General features: G+C 48.7%; 1 protein-coding gene across 1 annotated transcript in view; it reads right to left on the minus strand.

Moving 5' to 3' along the window:
* The window catches only part of LOC147734664 (uncharacterized), a 5,992,067-nt gene that overhangs the window by 823,776 nt on the left and 5,148,899 nt on the right, over positions 1-19,392 (minus strand). The window contains exon 32 of the mRNA XM_086952471.1: positions 2,283-2,348. Coding sequence (XP_086808597.1) covers positions 2,283-2,348 — 66 coding nt within the window. The remainder of the gene's footprint in view (positions 1-2,282; positions 2,349-19,392) is intronic.

Here is a 19,392-nt window from a genome sequence, read left to right on the forward strand (position 1 = left end):
ACTTTCTAAATCTACATCAATGAATATTAAATGTTCCCTTCATCAATGCACATTAATAATCTTCCCTTTTAACTTCTAGTAATTTTTAGAATCGACTTCAGATTTTCAAACATGCATTAATCAGAGCACTAAAATGAGTCCACTCTAATGTAAGCATGGGCTGAAAATTCGTTCTGCTCGCGAAATTTGTGGATTTTTGGCAATTTCGCGGTCCGCGAATTGCAAGAAATTTCCAAACAATCCGCAATTCGTAAGTTCGCAAATTTTCTTTGCTTGTTTGCGCTTCAAAAATACAATCTTGCGCGCTGCATTGACTTACCTTGATTCTGAGTTTGCCGAGTTGTTTTCCTCCCGCTAACAAGATGGACACGCCCAAAAACGACCGCATGGGTAAGTTTGCGGTAGCCGCGCTGAAAAAATCCCCCGCAAACATGCCAAAATAAAAAAATTCGCAAGTTCGCACAAATTCGCGGATTTTGCGGACCTCGAATTCGCTTTCGTGTGAATTCGCGGACCGCGAATTCGCAAAGTTTGCCCTTACTTACTCTAATGTTGTATTACTTTTCTGATAGCGCTAATAAACTGTCTCTTACTTCTTAGAGTCCTTTTACTAATGTTCCAGGATCTTTTCTTCTGAGCGCGATGTAGTCTTTAACTTTTAAATACAAAAAATGTCAAAATGAGTTTATCGGAATTTTGCAATCAGCTTTTGTCATTGTGTTATTTACCGGTTGCGAGGCTTGGAGTAATCTCTCTCGTGTTTCTTTCTATCTTTGCTGCAGGATTAAAGGAATGCTCTAAGCAGAACCAAAGACTCAGGAAGTAGATGGCCAAACCTTCGGAAGTACTTGAGGATCAGAGAAGCCGGGGAATCCACGAAGGAAACAACAGGAAAGGAGCAGGTCCTGAGACCGCTCCTATTTCAGGTAAGTTTCAGCTGGGTCTTTGAAAACACGTCCGGAGATCCCAGCAATGACACGACGAAGCGAAGCACCGTTTGAAAGTGGGAGGGATTTTTATAGTTGACAGTGCACAAGCTTTCCTTGTGTCCTGCACTCTGCACGTATACTGTTCTGCCAGTTTAACCACGGGGCCCACATGTGCTAGTAAACATTGGTAAACTCAACAGCAGCCATAGTGGATTCTGTAGAATGGGCAGGATTGCCCATGTGTGCAAACATACACTGCTACCTCCAAGTAGCAAAGGCATACAGTAGCTAATACAGCAGTATGTACATGGAATACAGTAACTAATACAGCAGAATGTACAAGGACATACCAATTAAGCACAAATACCTAGTTCTGTCAATAATTATCAGACAATCAGGATGAACCCCTAACAACCACCCCTAGTACCAATACCAATACTAATACCACCACCAATACCCGTACCACCACCAATACAACCACCGCCAATACCAGTACCACCACCACCAATCCCACCACCACCACCAATACCAATACCAGTCCCAGTACCACCAACACCAATACCAATACCACCACCACCCATACCTATACCACCACCACCAATACTACCATCTTCACCAATACCACCACCACCAATATCATCAATGTGTGTGCTGGAGTACTCTGGAGGTGGGAGACAACTTTTTGATGTATAATTTTTATTTCACTGATTATTTCAATCTAGGTCCTATTTATTTCAACACAGGTCATTCATTACAATGTGTATAAAATCCATTTGAAGTTGTGTCATATCATACTCAGTGTGTGATATATTAATTCAAAATGACAATATATTCATTTTTATTTGTGCTATATTCATTTCAATAGCACATTTACTTATTTAAGCACATTTATTAATTTCAACACATTACATGCCTCTTAATAGGTGTCAATAATTTCAGCAATTTTTGATGTTGTTTTAATTGCATGTTGGATGCATTCCAGTGTTTCATATATTCCATTCAGTGAGGTCCATAGTTATTTCAGAATGGTTGATATACATTTTATTATATGTCTTATTCAAATAAGTGAATGCATTAATATCATTTTTGAAGTAGCATAGTCATTCTGCCATGCATAATATTTGTTTTGAAACATCACATTGATTCTATCTTCTATCATATCTGAGATATTATATTCATTCTGGTATCTGTTACTTACATTTTGCCTTGTGCTATGCATTTCATGAAGTATCATATTTTGAGACCTAAAATAATGACCTGAACGGCTTCCCATGACTATCCAGATATGAGAAGCAAGCTATACAAGATAGAATTGGCCTTTCACAATCTGAGTGGCTATTTTGTAACACTGACCTTTGCGGAGTGTTGAGAATCCAAAGGGTCGGATTTGTTTCGAAATATTGTTACTATGGTAGCATCCTGAAAAAAGAGAAAGAACAAAATGTAATGCATGTTTAATGTGGACTGCCCATCAAAATGAGTTACACAGTTTATAAAATATTCAAAAATCTCAAGAGTCAAGATAAACATGGCTCTCTTTTAGATGGTAGTAACACTTAATTTAGCTGCAGGTAGAATTTCACTAGGTCCAACTGCGAGTAAAAGATGTGCTGCTTCTAGTTTGTTTGGGTGTTGTAGGAAAGTAGGATCTGTTTTTATGATTAACCCCACTTTTTACCTGTTGCTTTGCTGTTTCTGACTAGTCTGGCTGGGATCCTGCTAAGGACCCCAGTCTCTGTGTTTTATCTCCTAAATTGGTTATGGAAATTACTTAGGTACATCCCAGATTGGATGCTGGTGTACCCTTATAAGCCAATAGTATATGGTACTGAGGTACCCAGGGCATAGGTACACTAGGAGTCCCCATGGGTGGAAGCATGTATTATGTCAACCTTGGGAGATCGCTCAAACTGTAACTACAGGCCTGCCATTGCAAATTGTGTAAGGCTGTGGCTTGCACCACTTATGACAGATATAGCTTTCTCTATATCTATGGTCTCTGCACTTAAAACCTATAAGTCACACCTAAAGCAGGCCTTTCAATCCTGAAGGCAGGGTGCTCAGTTTTAAGTGTGAGGGTGCCCCTGCATGCGCAGGACCCCTACAACCTTCAAAGTCCATTCTCCCTCCTTGTAAGTGCATCAGCCATAATGATACATAGAGTGGCCATGCGTCATTACTCGATGACCATCTCTAAACTGGCTGTAATGTACCCTGTCATGTTTGGTATCAAACAAATTGAAAACATACCTCCCACACCGTAAATGGTGTGGGAGGTATGATTCAAAATGATGTAAAGCTCCACCAGGAGGCACTCAGTGCTCCTGGTACCAGTCTTCTAGACCAGGACATCACAACATGGCTGCTGCCGACAAGAGACATGATTCTGCCCTCTTGTCGCAGAGCCAAGCTTGAGCAGGGGAAGGCAGAATAATAGGTATCCTGTTACAGGGAAGTGTGACCACCTCCCATACAGGGTTTAGTGTATTGGGGCTGGGTGGGTGTGCTTGCTAACACCACCTAGTCTGCTTGAGGGGCACATTTGGTGCCCTCCATGCAAAGTCCAGTTCAAACCAGCTGAGGGAGCCCTTGGCTCCTGCTCTGGTGCAACACTGGACAAAGGACATGGGAGTATCTTCCCCACTGTCCAACTCCTCCCCTTGCATGTAACTCTGAATCATCCCAACCCTTTCCTTAGGGTACTTCAGGGCTTACCTGTAGGTGGGATCCTAGATTCGTCATGGGACAACATTCATATCAAGATACCACTTCTTCTTGGACCATCTATGCACTCCGGACTTCGCTACGGCTCGGAGACTGCAACTGGGAATACTACTGCTGCTTCTGGTCTTGTCATCCTACAAGTCTGCTGCAACGTCTGTGCCCGTGCTCCATACAGGAATCTTACAAGGCCTGTGGACATCCAAGACACCTGAAGGAATTTCCCTTAAAGTGAAGGAGTCACTTCCCTGTATCTGCAAGCACCACAACAGAGCTGACTGGTCTGCTGATCCTGGGCTCCCACGGACTCAGCAACACAGGTGGTGGTCCTTCACATCCCTCGAGGCCTGCCTGTCCTCCCAACAAGTTTTAGGCCAGGATCCCTCATCAGAACTGGAGGAACCATAACATATGTATTTGTAAAGCGCACGTTCACACGTAGGTATCTTGGCGCTACATAACAAATGTTTATTGTTATCCAACTCAATGGTACCCTTTTTATGATCCTTAGATGGATGAAAGGCTGAGTGGACCCACAAGGATTTGAACCTGTAACCATGAGGTCAAACATAAGCCCCTGCAGTGGACGCATTAATTAGTCTGCTGAGCCACCAGACCCGGCTTGAATCAAACCCCTGTGCACTGCGTCGACTTGCCGTTGCAAAGGCTTGTTAGCTTCCTTCCTCCAAGGTCTTTGGACTTCAAGTAACCGTAAGCTCAAGCATCTCCTGTGACCAAGATCTTCATCCTCACTGCATCACTTGTACCGTGGGCCTGCATCTTTGGTGAGCTGATCGAGGTCCTCTTGTGACTCCAGTGCCTCCAGCCTATGGGTCCTCTTGAGGGTGTTCTTTGATTTCAGCAGGCTCCCCTGATTGCTCGGGCCTACTCTGACTCCCCTGCTTGTGGCGAGTCACCTGGACCTTGCTGGTCCCAACACTTCACTTTTTTTCACTTTCAACGTTGGTTGCAGTTGCTAAGGCTTGCTGGTGCTCCCCACTGACTCCTCAACTCTCGGCATCCAGCGTAGGACAGCTCATGAATGGCTCCTGGTCTTCCACAGCATCGCCTGGTCCACACAGCTGCAGCTCCAAGGTCACCGTCAGCTTTCCTGCAGCACCCGACATCGGTGGGCATTCGTCTTCCGTGTCTCCTGGTCACTCCTGGGTGGCAATGACATTGTCCCCTCTGCTTGAAGGTTCTTCTCATCTTGAATCAACCTTTGGTTTCCACCCAACACTTTCACCTTCTCGAGCAGCAGCATCTTTCTGAAGACCTCCATAGAGTTCGACTGCGGTTTCTGAAGCCAGTTCCCAACTATGCATAAGGTTTCCCTTGTGTAGGTATCCTGGTTCCTAGGGTATCCATAGGTGGTGTGGCTCTCCAACCTTCTGTCTTCCATGTGATTTTTCTTCAGGGTCCACTGGGAAGAGTCCATCTTCTTTAAAATTTCAACCATGACTTACCCATTGACTTGAATTGAGTCCGCGGATGTTTTCCTACCCTGCACACCGCTTCGTGGGGTTCCTTGGGTCCTATGCACTTCTTTGTCTTCTGGGTATAGTCTTGACCTAAGTCGAGGTTCACAACTTTGCATACCTATATTTAAGTAAACGGTGTGGTCTCCCCTGGTGACCACTGTGTATTTGTGAAACGTACCTGTTTTTATTACAAAGTATTGCGTGCATTGTGTATATCTCTGGGTGGAAGATATCAGTATGTGTTAGTGAATGTCTTATAATAAATACATATTTTTATAAATACACTGTGTGGTTCTTTTTCACTTAATCTACACCAATAAGATTATGCTCTGGTAAAACAAACTGCTTTAAACTCCTTCTGGAAAAAGCCTGAAGGCTGCTCTCCACATCTACCACTTAGAGAGCTTTCTAATGTTGTCTTAGACCGCTAAAATCACCATAATGGTTGCCTGGATTAGTGCAGGGTGCCCATTTAAATAAGTGTGCACTATATACTAAGCCATCTTCTCACACTGTGGCAGTGGTGGGATTCAAGCCTGACTTGTTTACCAAACAATCTTGGTGTGGATTAATTGAAAAACCATCACTAATATTAGCCACATATAATACAACTCAGAAAAAGTAAGTTCTACTGAACTTAGGGTTGGGAAGTTAAGGGTCTAGCACAACCCTTTCTCCAACCTCAGAGAGTTTACTTTCTATTAGGGAAGGTAGTGCAACACCTCACTACACCTAGAACCATGTCTTCAGTCGGGGACACCAGTGTACCCCAGTCTGCTAAATACAGTGGTCTAAAGTTCCAGGAACAAAGGACCCTGTGTAGTCTTAGCAAGGTAAAGACAGGTGGCAACCCCACCATTAAACTGCTCTTATAGCTGCCACATCAGGATGATAGCCAACCTGTAGGGGCAGAAGGTCAGGATAATGTGGGTGGGAATACTCATGGAGAAGGAGCACCAGGTGCAGATGGCACAGAGGATATACCATTGTTCCCCCTGGAAGTTTCCAGAGTAGACCAAGGATGTCTAGATCCTCCTCTAGAGAATCCAGTGCTTCAGGCACTTCCATCAGGACCTCTACAAATAGTAAGAGGGACAACTCTTTTGACAGGGAATACCAAATGCTCAAACTTGAGAAAGTCAGACTTAAGCTCAGGAGAGATATTTTGGCCTTTGACAAAGAATCCCTGGAAGTACAGAAGACTAGGAAGAGACTGGGATTAGAGTCCCATGGTGGCAGCTACAGTGCCCCTAGAATCAGAGAAACATCTTTTGACAATAGGAACCCGAGCAGGATATTCCCTCCTTACAAAGAGAGGGATGACATCCATAAATGAATCACTGCTTTTGAGACGGCCTGCAAAGTTCAGAGGCTCCCTCAAGAGCAGCGGGCAGCTATCCTGTGGTTCTCCTTTGCTAACAAAGGTAGAGATAAGCTCCTTACTGTTATAGAAGAGGATGCTGACAATTACTCAGTAGTGAAGAGTGTGCCCAGAGATGGGTTTGGCTTAACCACATAACAGTAAAGGATTACGTTCAGAGATACCCAGAAGGCACACACCCAGGACTTAGTAGATTTTGTGGACAATGGTATTAAGGCTCTGGAAGGCTGGCTTAAAAGAAGCAAGGTACAGGACTATGAGGGATTGTACAATTTGATCACAAAGGAGCACATACTTAATAACTGTAGGAACCAACTTTTGCACCAGTACTTGGTTGACTTTGATCTGACCTCTCCTCCAGAAATGGGAAAGTAGGCAGACACATGGGTCCACTTCAGGGTTAAGCAAAAACACCTTTGTAATGGAGGTGACTAGAAGAAGCAAGATTCTTATAAATCCTATGATATGGGTGGGGACAATGGTACAGATAAAAAGAGTCTTCACAAGGGCCTAAAAACCTTCATCTGGGGATGAGTCCTAACATTTTAAAAAAGGCAAAAAGAAACCTTGGTGCTACATTTTTAAAGTAAATACCCATTGGACATGGGATGCTGATTGTCCAAAGGCCAGGAAAACTCCTACTACCACTGCCCCTAAGGCACCTGCTCCCCCTAGCACACGAACAAGTGGTAGTACAGCAACCAAGGGATTAGTGGGGTTAACCTTAGGTTCTGAGATGGATTTTAACTTAGTCAGAACTCCAGCTCGGAGTGCTCTAGTCTGTGATGGTGGCATAGACCTTGCCGCCTTACTGGTAATTCCCACTAACTTGGGCAAGTACATACACCAGCCTTTGATCAATGGAAAAGAAGCAATAGCTTATAGGGACACAGGGGCCAGTGTCACTGGTGTGACAGAGAAACCTTGATCAAATCATACTTGGACAAATGTACGAAGTCACCAACGCTAGCAATGTCAGGACTGATCATTTATTGGCAGTTGTAAACCTCAGCTGTGGTAGGGTAACTGGACCTAAAAACGTTGTGGTATCTCCAGACCTACCTGTAGATTGTCTGTAGGGCAATGATCTAGAAACATCAGCCTGGGCTGAATTAGAGTTCAGACTCATACAGCGATGATGGGAATCTCTGCCAGTGTGTTTGCTGTCACCAGTGCTCAAGCCAAACAGCTCAGCGCTGGCAAGGCACTGGATCCTGGAAAATTGACAGGTGCCTCCCAAGAGAAGAAGCAGGAAGGGTAAGGATTTATTCTCCTCACAAACTCCCAGTGAAGAGCAGCCTCCTGTGGAAGATGATCCCAGCCCCTGTGGAGGTACTATCCTAGAAGAACTTGGGCATGACCAAGCAGAGTTCTTGGTGGCAGGGGGCCCTTCCAGGGCAGACTTCAGTTTGGAGTAGCAGACCGGCCCCTCTCTTGAACCACTCAGACAGCAAGTTGCTGCTGAGGAAGCAAGGAATATCAGTGGGTCCATAGGATCTATTGGGAAGACGAGCTTCTCTACTCTGAGAGTAGAAGCCCCAAGCCTGGTACCACCAGGAGGTTGGTAACCCCAGAGCTACAGAGGTTTTCTCCTCACCCTAGCACACAAAATTCCTCTTGCAGGACACTTAGGGCAAAGCAAGACTTGGGACATGTTTGTCCCTCACTTTCACTGGCCCCATATGTCTGAAGACACCAAGGAGTTTTGTCGCTCCTGTGCCACTTGTGAAGCCAATTGTGAGTCAGGTGGCACCACAAAGGCTCCCTTAATTCCACTTCCAGTGGTTGGGATCTCCTTTGAAAATGTAGGGATTGACATTGTTGGTCCTATGACCCCTCTAACTGCATCTGGGCACAGTTACATCCTAGTAGTGGTGGACCATGCCACTAGGTACCCAGAAGCAATCCCCCTAAAACCACTACAGCTCCTGTAGTGTCCAGGGTCTTCCAAGGAATCTTTTCGAGGGCCGGCTCCCCTAAGGAGGTCTTAACAGACAGAGATACACATTTCATGTCTAGTTACATCACTGCCATGTGGAAAGAGTGTAGAGTGAACTATCAGTTTACCACACCCTACCATCCACAGTGCAATGGGCTTGTTGAAAGGTCAACAAGACCCTAAATGGTATGAGCATAGGCCTCCCATAAAAGCTTAGTTGAAAATGGGATGTCTTAATACCCTGTCTTATCTTTGACTACATAGAGGTTCCTCAGAAGGGGGTTGGCTACAGCCCATTTGTGCTTCTGTTTGGACATCCAGTCAGGGGTCCATTGTGTCTAGTGAAGGAAGGCTGGGAGTAACCTCTTAAACAGGATATTGTGGACTATGTCCTTGGCCTGCATTCACGCACGGCTGAGTACATAAGGAAAGCCAGCAAAAACCTGGAGGCCAGCCAAGAACTTCAAAAAGCTTGGCATGACCAAAATACTGTCTTGGCTGTTTACCAGCCAGGCCAGAATGTGTGGGAGTTGGAGCCGTGGCCACAGCAGCTCTCCAAGACAAGTGGAGTGGCTCCCACACTGTCCTTGATCAAAAAGGTGAGGTCACCTACTTGATGGACCTAAGTACTCCCAGAAATCCCCATAGGGTACTTCGTGTGAATCACCTGAAATTTTTTATGGACAGGGCTCACATGTGCTTGCTCATGGCAACTGATGAGTTACAGGAGGAAGAGAGTGACCCTCTCCCAAATCTCCTCTCTCAGAACCCTGATGATGGGTCAGTGGATGGAGTAGCCTTGGCAGGCAACCTCACTGACCAACAGCAAGATGATTGTAGGCAAGTCCTCTATCAGTATAGACATATGTTCTCCCTGATACCCAGTCAGACAATCTGGTGTACCCATGAAGTGGACACAGGTGACAGTCTGCCTGTAAAGAGTCAAGTCTACAGACAGTCTGACCATGTCAGGGATTGCATCAGGACAGAGGTTCAAAAGATGCTGGAATTGGGGGCTTTTGAGCCTTCAGATAGCCACAGGCATAGTCCAGTAGTTCTTATGCCAAAACCTCATACTAAGGGTGGAAAAAGAGATATGAGATTTTTTGTGGACTACGGAGGCCTCAATGGAATCACTAGGGCTGATGCCCATCCTACTCCAAGGGCAGAGGAATGCATAGATACTTTGGCCTGAGCCATGTTTCTGAGTACATTTGACCTGACTGTTGGCTACTGGCAAATCAGACCAGCTGAGAATGCGAAGACAAAAACAGCATTTTCAACCCCTAGTGGGCATTATCAATTTTTTGTAATGCCCTTTGGTCTGTAGAATGCACCTGCCACATTGCAGAGGTTGGTGAACAAAGTCCTAATAGGTCTGGAAGCCTATAATGCAGCCTATCTAGATGATATTGGGGTCTTTAGCTCCATCTGGGAGGATCACCTGGTCCACCTTGGAAATGTTCTGGAGGCCCTGCAAAGACAGGCCTCACTATCAAGGCGACCAATTGCCAGATATCGCAGAGAGTAATGCTGTGCACTTCGGCCACCTGGTAGGTGGAGGCCAGGTTCAACCATTGGAGTGCAAAATCCAGACCATTGTGGATTGGATTTCTCCCTATACACAGACTCAGGTCAGAGCTTTCTTGGGCCTGATTGGGTACTACAGAAGATTTGTCAAGGGATATGGGTCCATAGTGACTCCCCTGAATGATCTTACATCTAAGAAAATGCCCAAGAAAGTTTAGTGGACAGTAAGCTGTGAAAAGGAATTCAATGACCTAAAGCAGGCCATATGCAATGCTCTCATCCTGCCTACTCCAAAACTTTCATTGTCCAGACAGCATTGAGATAGGGCTTGAGGCTGTGTTATCACAACTAAAAGCAGAGGGTCAGAATTTACCAGTAGCTTTTATCAGCTGGAGGTTATCTCCCTGGGAGAAACGTTGGTCAACCATTGAGAGGGAAGCCTTTGCTGTGGTATGGGCCTTGAAGAAGCTGAGGCCATACCAGTTTGGCAGTCACTTTATTGTTCCGACAGACCACAAGCCCCTCATATGCCTTAAACAGAAGGAGGGTGGAATCCTCAAACTGTTGACGTAGTCCATTTCACTACAGGGGAGGCACTATTCAGTGGAACATGGACCTGTGAGTAACCATCCCAATGCAGATGGACTCTTTAGATATTTCCACTTAGAAAATGAAGACTCAACTTGGCAAGGTTAGTCTCATCTCCTTACGTTTTGGGGGGTTGTGTAGGAAATTAGAATCTACTTTGATGGTTACCCTCACTTTTTGCTTGGTGCTATGCTGTTTCTCACTAGTCTCACTGGGATCCTGCTAACCAGGACCCCAGTTTCTGCCCTTTCTCCACTAAAATGGTTATGGTAAGTACTTAGGTACAGCTAGGCATGGGCGAATTTTGCGGATCTCGCGTTCGCAGATTTTGCGGATTTGCGAACTCGCAATCCGCAAAATCCGCGAATTCTCGCGAATTTGCGGATTTTTTTTTTATGTTCGCACGGGTTTCTGCAAGATCGCGAGGGTTTTGTACAATTTGGCAAATTGCGAAATTGTACAAAACGCGTGCGAACTTGCAGCAACCCGTGCGAACACAATAATATGAAGAGAAAGAAGCTCCTGGTCACAGGAACAGCACGGGGATTGCGCTCATGAAAGTCAAGGATGCAAAGGCCTCTACCCAGCATCACAGCTGATTTTCCACAGTAGATTTGGGAAGAGGCACACCTGTCCCGCCTCGAAGACGCTCATGATTGTTTTTGGGCTAATGAATGAGTCACTGATTTTGAGCATCAACTAGTTCGAGCGACCATGTGCGTGTTACTATGCAATCGCCCCGAAGGGCGCAGGGGTCCCTTGAGTGAGCTGTCCATGATAGTGGGTGAATGGCGGGAAGACGGTGCAAACCGCGAGTGTGTGGGCTGGGCCAAACGGGCAGGGCTACCATGTGAGTTCGCACATGCTTTTAGTGTGTATAAAAGGTCAGAGAAAGATCAGTTCAGCAGATGAAGAGAAATAAGCTCCTGGTCACAGAAACAGCACGGGTATTGCGCTCGTGAAAGTCACGGATGCAAAAGCCTTTATCCAGCATCACAGCTGATTTTCCACGGTAGATTGTGAAGAAGTCACAGGAAGGGCATGGTAAATATTTTAGGATGGCGCCGGCAAGCTGCCAGCGCCATCCTAAAATAGTTACTAAATTAGCTTCAACAGGAAGCTCTAATAGATAAAATCGAGCACCTGCTTTATCAAACACAGCTGAGAGGTCAAGGAGGATGAGGACTACTGTTTCTCCTTTGTCAAGTAGGGTGCAGAAGTCGTCTATTGCGGTGAGGAGGATGGCTTCCATACTGTGGTTCTTTCTGAAGCCGGATTGCGAGGGGTCGAGGATGTTGTGCTCTTCGATTAAAGTGGCGAGCTGACTGTTGATGGCTTTCTCGATGACTTTCACTGGGAACGGGAGCAGTGAGATAGGTCTGGAGTTTTTGAGGTTGGTGAGATCCGCCGAGGGTTTCTTCAGTACGGGTTTGACCTCAGCGTGTTTCCAGTCGTCAGGGAACGATGCAGTTGCCAGGGAGCGGTTGATGATGTGGCGGAGCATGGGTGCGGTGGTGTCGGTGGCTCTGTTGAAGATGAGGTGGGGGCAGGGATCCGTGGGGGCTTCTGAGTGTATTGACTGCATTCTCTTCAGTGTGTCTTCGGTGGTGAGGGCTGTCCAGTTGTGGATTGCTGGTTTCCTGGTTTCGGGGGTGGTTGGTGAAGGTCCAGCGTGTTGGTTGTCTTTGTTGAAGTTGTCATAGATGCTCTTGATTTTGAGGTGGAAAAAGATGATGAGTTTGTTGCAGAGGTCTTGTGAGGGCGAGCTGTCAGTAGACTCGCTGGTGGGTTGGGCGAACTCCTTGATGATGGTGAAGAGTTCTAATGTGCGCGTGGGTGGAGATTCTGTCTTCTATTGCTTTTGTCCTCGTATCTCGGATGAGTTGGTGGTGGGCGTTGGGTGCGGTTCTGGACTTGTTGTGAGCTTCGGTCGATTTGGTGTTCCTCCAGGTCCTTTCGAGGCGGATGCAAGTGCATCTGGACTCACGAAGTTCAGTGGTGAACAAATTGGCTTTCTTGGCGTGTGTTTTGTTGTTTTTCTTGAGGGGGGCTATGGTGTTGTCGCTTCCGAGATCCATCTTTGCAGGGTGCAGGCTGCGGTGTTGCCGGTCATCGTTTTCCGTGATTGTTGGTTTGGAATATATGAGTGAGGAGGCGAGCTGGTCATCGGTGATTTTGGTCCAGTTTCTTAGTGGGGGCAGGTGCTGGTGTCTGTGGATGGTGGGTGTTCTGAAGTGGACGCATCGATGGTCTGTCCATGGGAGTTCGGTGGTGTGGCTGAAGGTGATGGAGTTTCCTGTTGTGAAGAGGGGGTCGAGGGTGTGTCCTGCTGAGTGCATGGGTTCGGTCATGATCTGGAGGAGTCCAATGTTGTGGAGGTTGTCCAGAAGGAATGTGGTGTTGGGGTCCAATCGGTTATCGAGGTGAAAGTTGAGGTCTCCCAGTAGTGTGTAGTTGGTGGATGCGATGGCCTGCGGGGAGATGATGTCCATGATGGAGTTGGCAAAAGGTTAAAGAGTCCAGGGGGTCGTAGATGAGGGTTCCACGGAGTGTGATGGGGCTGGCCAGGATCATGAAGTGAAGGTGTTCCATCAGGTCATGGGCTCATCGGGGAGTGTGCTCAGGCGTAGATTTGATTTGAGGATGATAGCGATTCCTCTTTCTGGGGAGGTGGGGCGGTCCTTCCTGGCGATCTTGTATCCTTGGGGGATGACGATTAACCCTGGGCAAAGTACTACACTACTCTTGTGTAGTTTGCGAAGTTTGGGCTACTTCTCACTACGCAAATTGCACGTAGCGCAGTGCAAACACGCGTAGCGTAGTGCAGCAGTCATTTTTTGCTTGCAAGCAAAATGACATCCCAGCGAGACTTTTTCCTCGTTTCCGATTAGCAACATCAAGTTGCCGATCGCGTGCGTGGAAAATAAACCTCCCGGCAAGATTCTCAAAGCGTGGAGGTCAGGTTTCTCATTGCGAGTGGTCGCGTATGCTCGCGACCGCTTGCAATGAGAAACTACCAGTCCACGTTGAGAAAGCCACCGCTCAAGTAGAAATCTACTCGAGCGGCAGAAAACGATCGCTTGCCCTGTGCAATATGCGGTTTGCACTGATTGCACAGTGCGGACAAGCATCCGGCACTGTGAAATCAGAGCGAACAGTGTTTTGCACAGTGCACTACGCAGTTCGCTTAGCTACGCGTAACTCGCATAGTGCAAATCGCGTAGCTACGGGTAGCGCTACTACGCCAACTACGCCCAGGCCTAATGACGATGACGATGTCCGGCCCGAGGTGGTGTTGGTCCAGGTTTCTTTTTAGAACGCTACGTCCAGGGTGGTGCTGTCGAGGAGGTCCCAGATTTAGGTGGCGATTTGTTGAGGGATCAGATGTTGAGGAGGATGCAGTGCAGGGTCTTTGGTCCGGTTGTGTTCTTGTGGGTGGGTTGTGCTGGATTCGTGTTCTTGGCAGTGCTGCAAGTGTACTGGCAACAGTGACAGCTGAAGGGTACGTGAGTGTCGGCTGGTGATGCCAGCTTGCAGTTGTTGCAGCAGCTTGGGTTGAGTGTGTGGAGTGCCACTGGGTCTTAGCATTGGCGGGCGGAGGTCCAGGTTTCCTGGAGCTGGTCGTGGTCAGGTCGTGGACGGGGGCAGACTGACTTGCCTTAGGCGCTCCCTCTGCGCACGTCCGCTGCGTGTGACTGCGCAGCGCCCGCCATTATGTAGGGGAGGGGGCGGGACTGGAGGTAGGGAGTGGGGGCTGTGTCAGGGGGAGGGGCAGCAGGGGCAGCAGCGGCAGGAAGAGTATCGAAAAGAAGAAAACGTACCCAAGTGAAATTAAAGAAAGTAAAATTACAGAAAGTAAAATTAAATAAAAAAGGGGGAAACCAGGTGCCAAACGAGTTGGGTAGTGGAAGTCCTGAGGAAAAAATCAAGTGAGCAGGGGCCGAGGGGAACACCAGGCAGGCTGGTGACGGCATCACTGTGTGTCTGTGGCAGGCTGCTGCTGCGAACCCTGGAGAAGGGAGGGCTCTGCAGCTGGGCGATGCGACGATGGAGCAGAGCTGCAAAATTGCGACAGTGACTTACCTTAGTGGGGTTCCTGGTTACTTACCTTGGGTGGTTCCATGGGTCCCAGGCAATTCTACGTCTTCTGGGTATAGTCTTCGAATACCACTATTTTAGTATATGGGTTGATCTCACCCTGTAGACCGCTGTGTTTTTGTGCTACTTACTTGTTTTTCTTGCAAAGTATTGTGTGCACTAAGTATAGATCCAGGTAGGATATATCTGTATGTGTTAGTGAGTGTCTTATATGAAATACATATTTTCATAAATACACTGTGTGGTTCGTTTTTGCTTAATCAATACCAATAAAATTATACTCTGGTAAAACCATCTGCTTTACACTCCTTCTGGACTAAGTATGAAGGCTGCTCTCCACAGCTACCACTTAGAGAGCTTTCTAAGGTTGTCTAAGACCACTAAAATCACCATAAGGGTTGCCGCGATTAGTGCAGGGTTCCCACTTACATAAATGCGCACCATATACTAAGCCAGCTTCTCGTAGGTCTTTTGCATCACATCATGTTCTAAAATAAAACAAGAGACATTTATATAATTGCAGGAGCTACACTGAGATCTGGGAAACTCAAGCAACTCACTTATAATATATGGCAGTCTGGCAGTTTAAGTTACTCGGGGCTAGATGTAGGTAAATCATTTTTACAGATTCTAAAATACCGAATTTTACCGATTCGGTATTTTAGAATCGATAAATCTGATGTAGGTAAATGTTCGGTATTTTTTACTGAATCGTTAAGATTCGGTAATTACTACTGTTTCATACAGATATATCGTTACCAAAGGTAAGTAACTTGTGCATCTGAAAGAAACAGGTTAGTATTAGATTCCCCAGCAATACCAACCCCGGTGGTGGGTCTGCGAACCAATGATCACACCAGAAAGTCCTGGAGAACGGAACGGCCGAAAAAGCCATCTCTCCGGACTTGGCTGTCCAGGCAGTAGTGTCTAGCAAACGTGTGCAGCGAGGCTCACGTAGCTGCCTGACAGATGTCCTGCAAGGGGACTCACCGACCCAGGGCAGTAGTAGCCGCCGTGGCCCGAGTGGAATGGGCCCTCAGCCCAACAGGAGGCTCCTTCTTAGTCAAAGAGTAGCATGCCTTGATGCACAACCCGACCCACAGAGAGATGGTCCGTTTGTGCACCGCCCATCCCTTCTTAGCGCCCACGTAACCAACAAAGAGTTGGTCATCCACCCGGAACTGGCGTGTGCGATCCAGATAGTATGAGGGTGCACATTTTGGGTCCAGACGGTGGAGCCGCTCTTCCTCTTTAGAGGTATGCGGAGGCAGAAAGAAGATGGGCAAGGTAATGGACTGCCCGATGTGGAATGCTGTGACTACCTTGGGCAGGAAAGAGGGTCTTGTCCGCAGCACAACCTTGTCCGGATGGACAGAAAGGAAAGGAGGCTTGGAGGAAAGAGCCTGTAGCTCACTCACTCTCCTGGAAGAGGTGATGGCAACCAGGAAAGTAGTCTTAAGCGTCAGAAGACGGAGAGGACAGTTATGAAGCGGCTCAAAAGGAGCGCACATCAGGTAAGTTAGAACCAGGTTCAAGTCCCACTGGGGCATCACGAAAGGAACAGGGGGGAACATATGAGTGATGTCCTTCAAGAACCTATTTACAATCGGGTACTTGAACAAAGAAGGCTGATCAGGTAGCCTTAAGAAGGTGGAAAGGGCAGAAAGGTAGCCCTTGATAGTGCCCAGAGCAGTGCCCTGCTGGGCAAGAGAAAAAAGGAAGAGGAGAACCTCAGAAAGGGGGGCAGAGAGTGGATCCACAGCCTTTGCTGTGCACCATGCCACAAATCTGTTCCACCTGCAGGCGTATATCGACTTTGTGGAGGGACGCCTGGCTGCCAGAATCACATTACAAACTTCAGGAGGCAAGTCAAATGGCCTCAACTGTCGTCGCTCAATCTCCAAGCATGGAGGTGGAGACTGGACAGGTTCGGGTGGAGGACTGTCCGCTGCTGCTGCGACAGAAGGTCCTCCTGAAGAGGCAGACGAATCAGGGGATCGATAGACATGCTGAGTAGCTCGGGATACCAGTATCTTCGTGCCCAGTCCGGAGCCACAAGGATGACTTGGGCCCGGTCGCGTCTGATCTTCTTCAGCACTCTGGGCAGAAGTGGTATAGGCAGAAAGGCGTACAACAGACTGCAGCTCCACTCGCGACGAAAAGCGTCTCCGAGCGAGTGCCGCCTTGGAAATTCCAACGCGCAGAACTGATGACATTGCACGTTCTCTTCTGTGGCGAATAGATCTAACCAAGGCTCTCCCCACTGCTAAAAGAGGCCTTGAGCCACATCCCAGTTCAGACGCCATTCGTGATCCATCATGCACCGACGGCTGAGTTTGTCCGCCCTGGCGTTCAGAGAACCTGCCATGTGTTGAACGACCAGGGTCACGCCCATGTGTTCCAGCCACTGCCAAAGGTGCAGAGCCTCCTGGCAAAGGGTCAACGACCCCACCCCGCCCTGTTTGTTGCAGTACCACATGGCGGTGGTGTTGTCCGTGAACACCTGCACTACACTCCCCCGGACAGAGGGGAGGAATGCCTTCAGTGCAAGTTGGATCGCCCGCAGCTCCAGAAGGATGATGTGGAGCTGGGACTTCTCCGGAGACCAGAGGCCTCTGATCTTCGCCTCTCCCATGTGGCCTCTCCAGCCCTGGAGGGAGGCGTCTGTCACAACTATGTGTTCCGGTTGGGCTAGGGGGAGGGATCTGCCGCTGACCCAATCGCGGCCCGTGAGCCACCACTGCAACTCTCTTAAAGTGCCCTTCGAGATCAAGACATGGTCGGACAAGTTGCCCTGATGCTGGACCCACTGAAACTTCAGGACCCACTGCAGAGCCCGCATCCGCCACCTGGCGTGATGCACCAGAAGGAGCAGGAGGCCATCAGCCCCAGAAGCTGCAGTGTCAACCTGACCGAAACTCGGGATAACGGCTGAAAGATCAGAATCAGAGCCTGAATATCCCGAACCCGCTGTTCAGGTGGATAGATCCGAAACTGCGCCGAGTCTAGAACCGCTCCGATGAAGAGGAGCTTCTGAGAGGGACACAGGTGTGACTTTGGCACATTGATGGAGAACCCCAGCAGGTGCAGGAGGTCGGCCGTAGTCTGGAAGTGGTTGACGACTGTCTGGAGCGAGCCCGCCTTCAACAACCAGTCGTCGAGGTAGGGGAAGACTGAAATCCCTAACCTGCGCAGATGAGCTGCGACCACCGCCATAACTTTCGTGAACACCGGTGGGGGGCTGGTAAGGCCGAAGAGGAACATGGTAAACTGAAAGTGCTCGTGGCCTACCGTGAACCACAGGTAACGCCGGTGGGCCGGCAGGACGGGGATATGATAATAAGCGTCCTGCAAGTCCAACGCTACAATCCAGTTTCCTGGGTCCAGAGCAGCTAAGACCTGAGCCAGTGTCAGCATCTTGAACTTCTCCTTCCGGAGGAAGCCGGTGACGTTCTGCAGGGTCAAGATAGGGCGTAGGCCCCCTTTGCCTTTCTTGGGTACCAGAAAGTAGTGGGAGTAACAACCACACCCTACTGCTGGCCCAGGAACGCGCTCGATGACCCCCTTGGCCAAGAGGGCCGTAACTTTCTCTTGTAGGAGTTTCAAGTGATCCCCCAACAAGCGGTGGTACTGCGGTGGCATGGCCAGAGGGGACGCCTTGAAGGGGAGGGAGTAGCCCCTTCAGACGATTTGCAGCACCCACCTGTGACAGTGCGCCAGTGGAGGTGGTGATGGCGAACCCTGCCCCCCACTGGTGTCACATGGGCCTGAAAGCTCAGACTAGGAGGGTTTTGAGGCGGATGCTGCAGGGGCAGGTGTGGACTGGCCTCGCTGTTGTCCCCGACCGCCGCCACAGCGGTTTCCACTGCCGCCACCATGCTGGATGGAAGTCTGCAGCCCATGTCTGGCAGGACGAGTGGGGGCGCCCCTTCCTTGGCCACGAAAGGTGCGAAAGGCAGCCGTATGCTGGTGCGGGCCGAGAGGCCCAAGGACTTGGCCGTAGCCCTGGAGTCCTTAAAGCGCTCAAGCGCATGGTCTGCCTTGTCGCCAAAGAGGCGACGGCCATCAAACGGCATGTCCATAAGGGGATTTTGGACATCAGCCAAAAAGTTGGTGGACCTCAACCAGGCGTGGCGACGAATCGCCAACGACGTTGCCATCGCTCTGCCCAATGAGTCCGTGGTATCCAGCCCACACCGGATGGAATACTGTGCCGCATCTCGACCCTCCACAAGGGCTTGGGCGAGTTTAGTCCAGACCCCCTCTGGACATTGTTGCAGCACATCCACGACCGTGTCCCACAGAGAGTGGGTGTAACAGCCCAAGAGGCATGCGGTGTTGACTGACCGCAACCCCAAACTCAGGGAAGAGAATACCTTTTTCCCGTATTGCTCATACCTCTTAGATTCCCGATCAGGTGGAGCCATCGGGAATGCGGTCTGGGAGTTAGAGGCCTGTATGACCAGGCTCTCTCAGGTGGGGTGGGTGGACAGGAAGCAAGGGTCGCCCGGAGCCAGGTGGTGGCGCCTGGTCACGTTTCTATCTACAGGCGGACCTGTAGCAGGCTTGGACCAAGTGCCCAGAAGAACATCTGACAAGGCCTCATTAAACAGCAGCAGAGGCTCAGGGGCTCAGCCGAGCTTGCCTGCGGTTTAAGGACCTCAGTGAGGAGGTTAGTCCTCACGGCCGCGACGGGGAGCTCAAGGCCCAATGCCTTGGCTGCCT

Source organism: Lissotriton vulgaris, chromosome 1_2, assembly GCF_964263255.1.
Source record: "Lissotriton vulgaris chromosome 1_2, aLisVul1.2, whole genome shotgun sequence".
NCBI lineage: Eukaryota > Metazoa > Chordata > Amphibia > Caudata > Salamandridae > Lissotriton > Lissotriton vulgaris.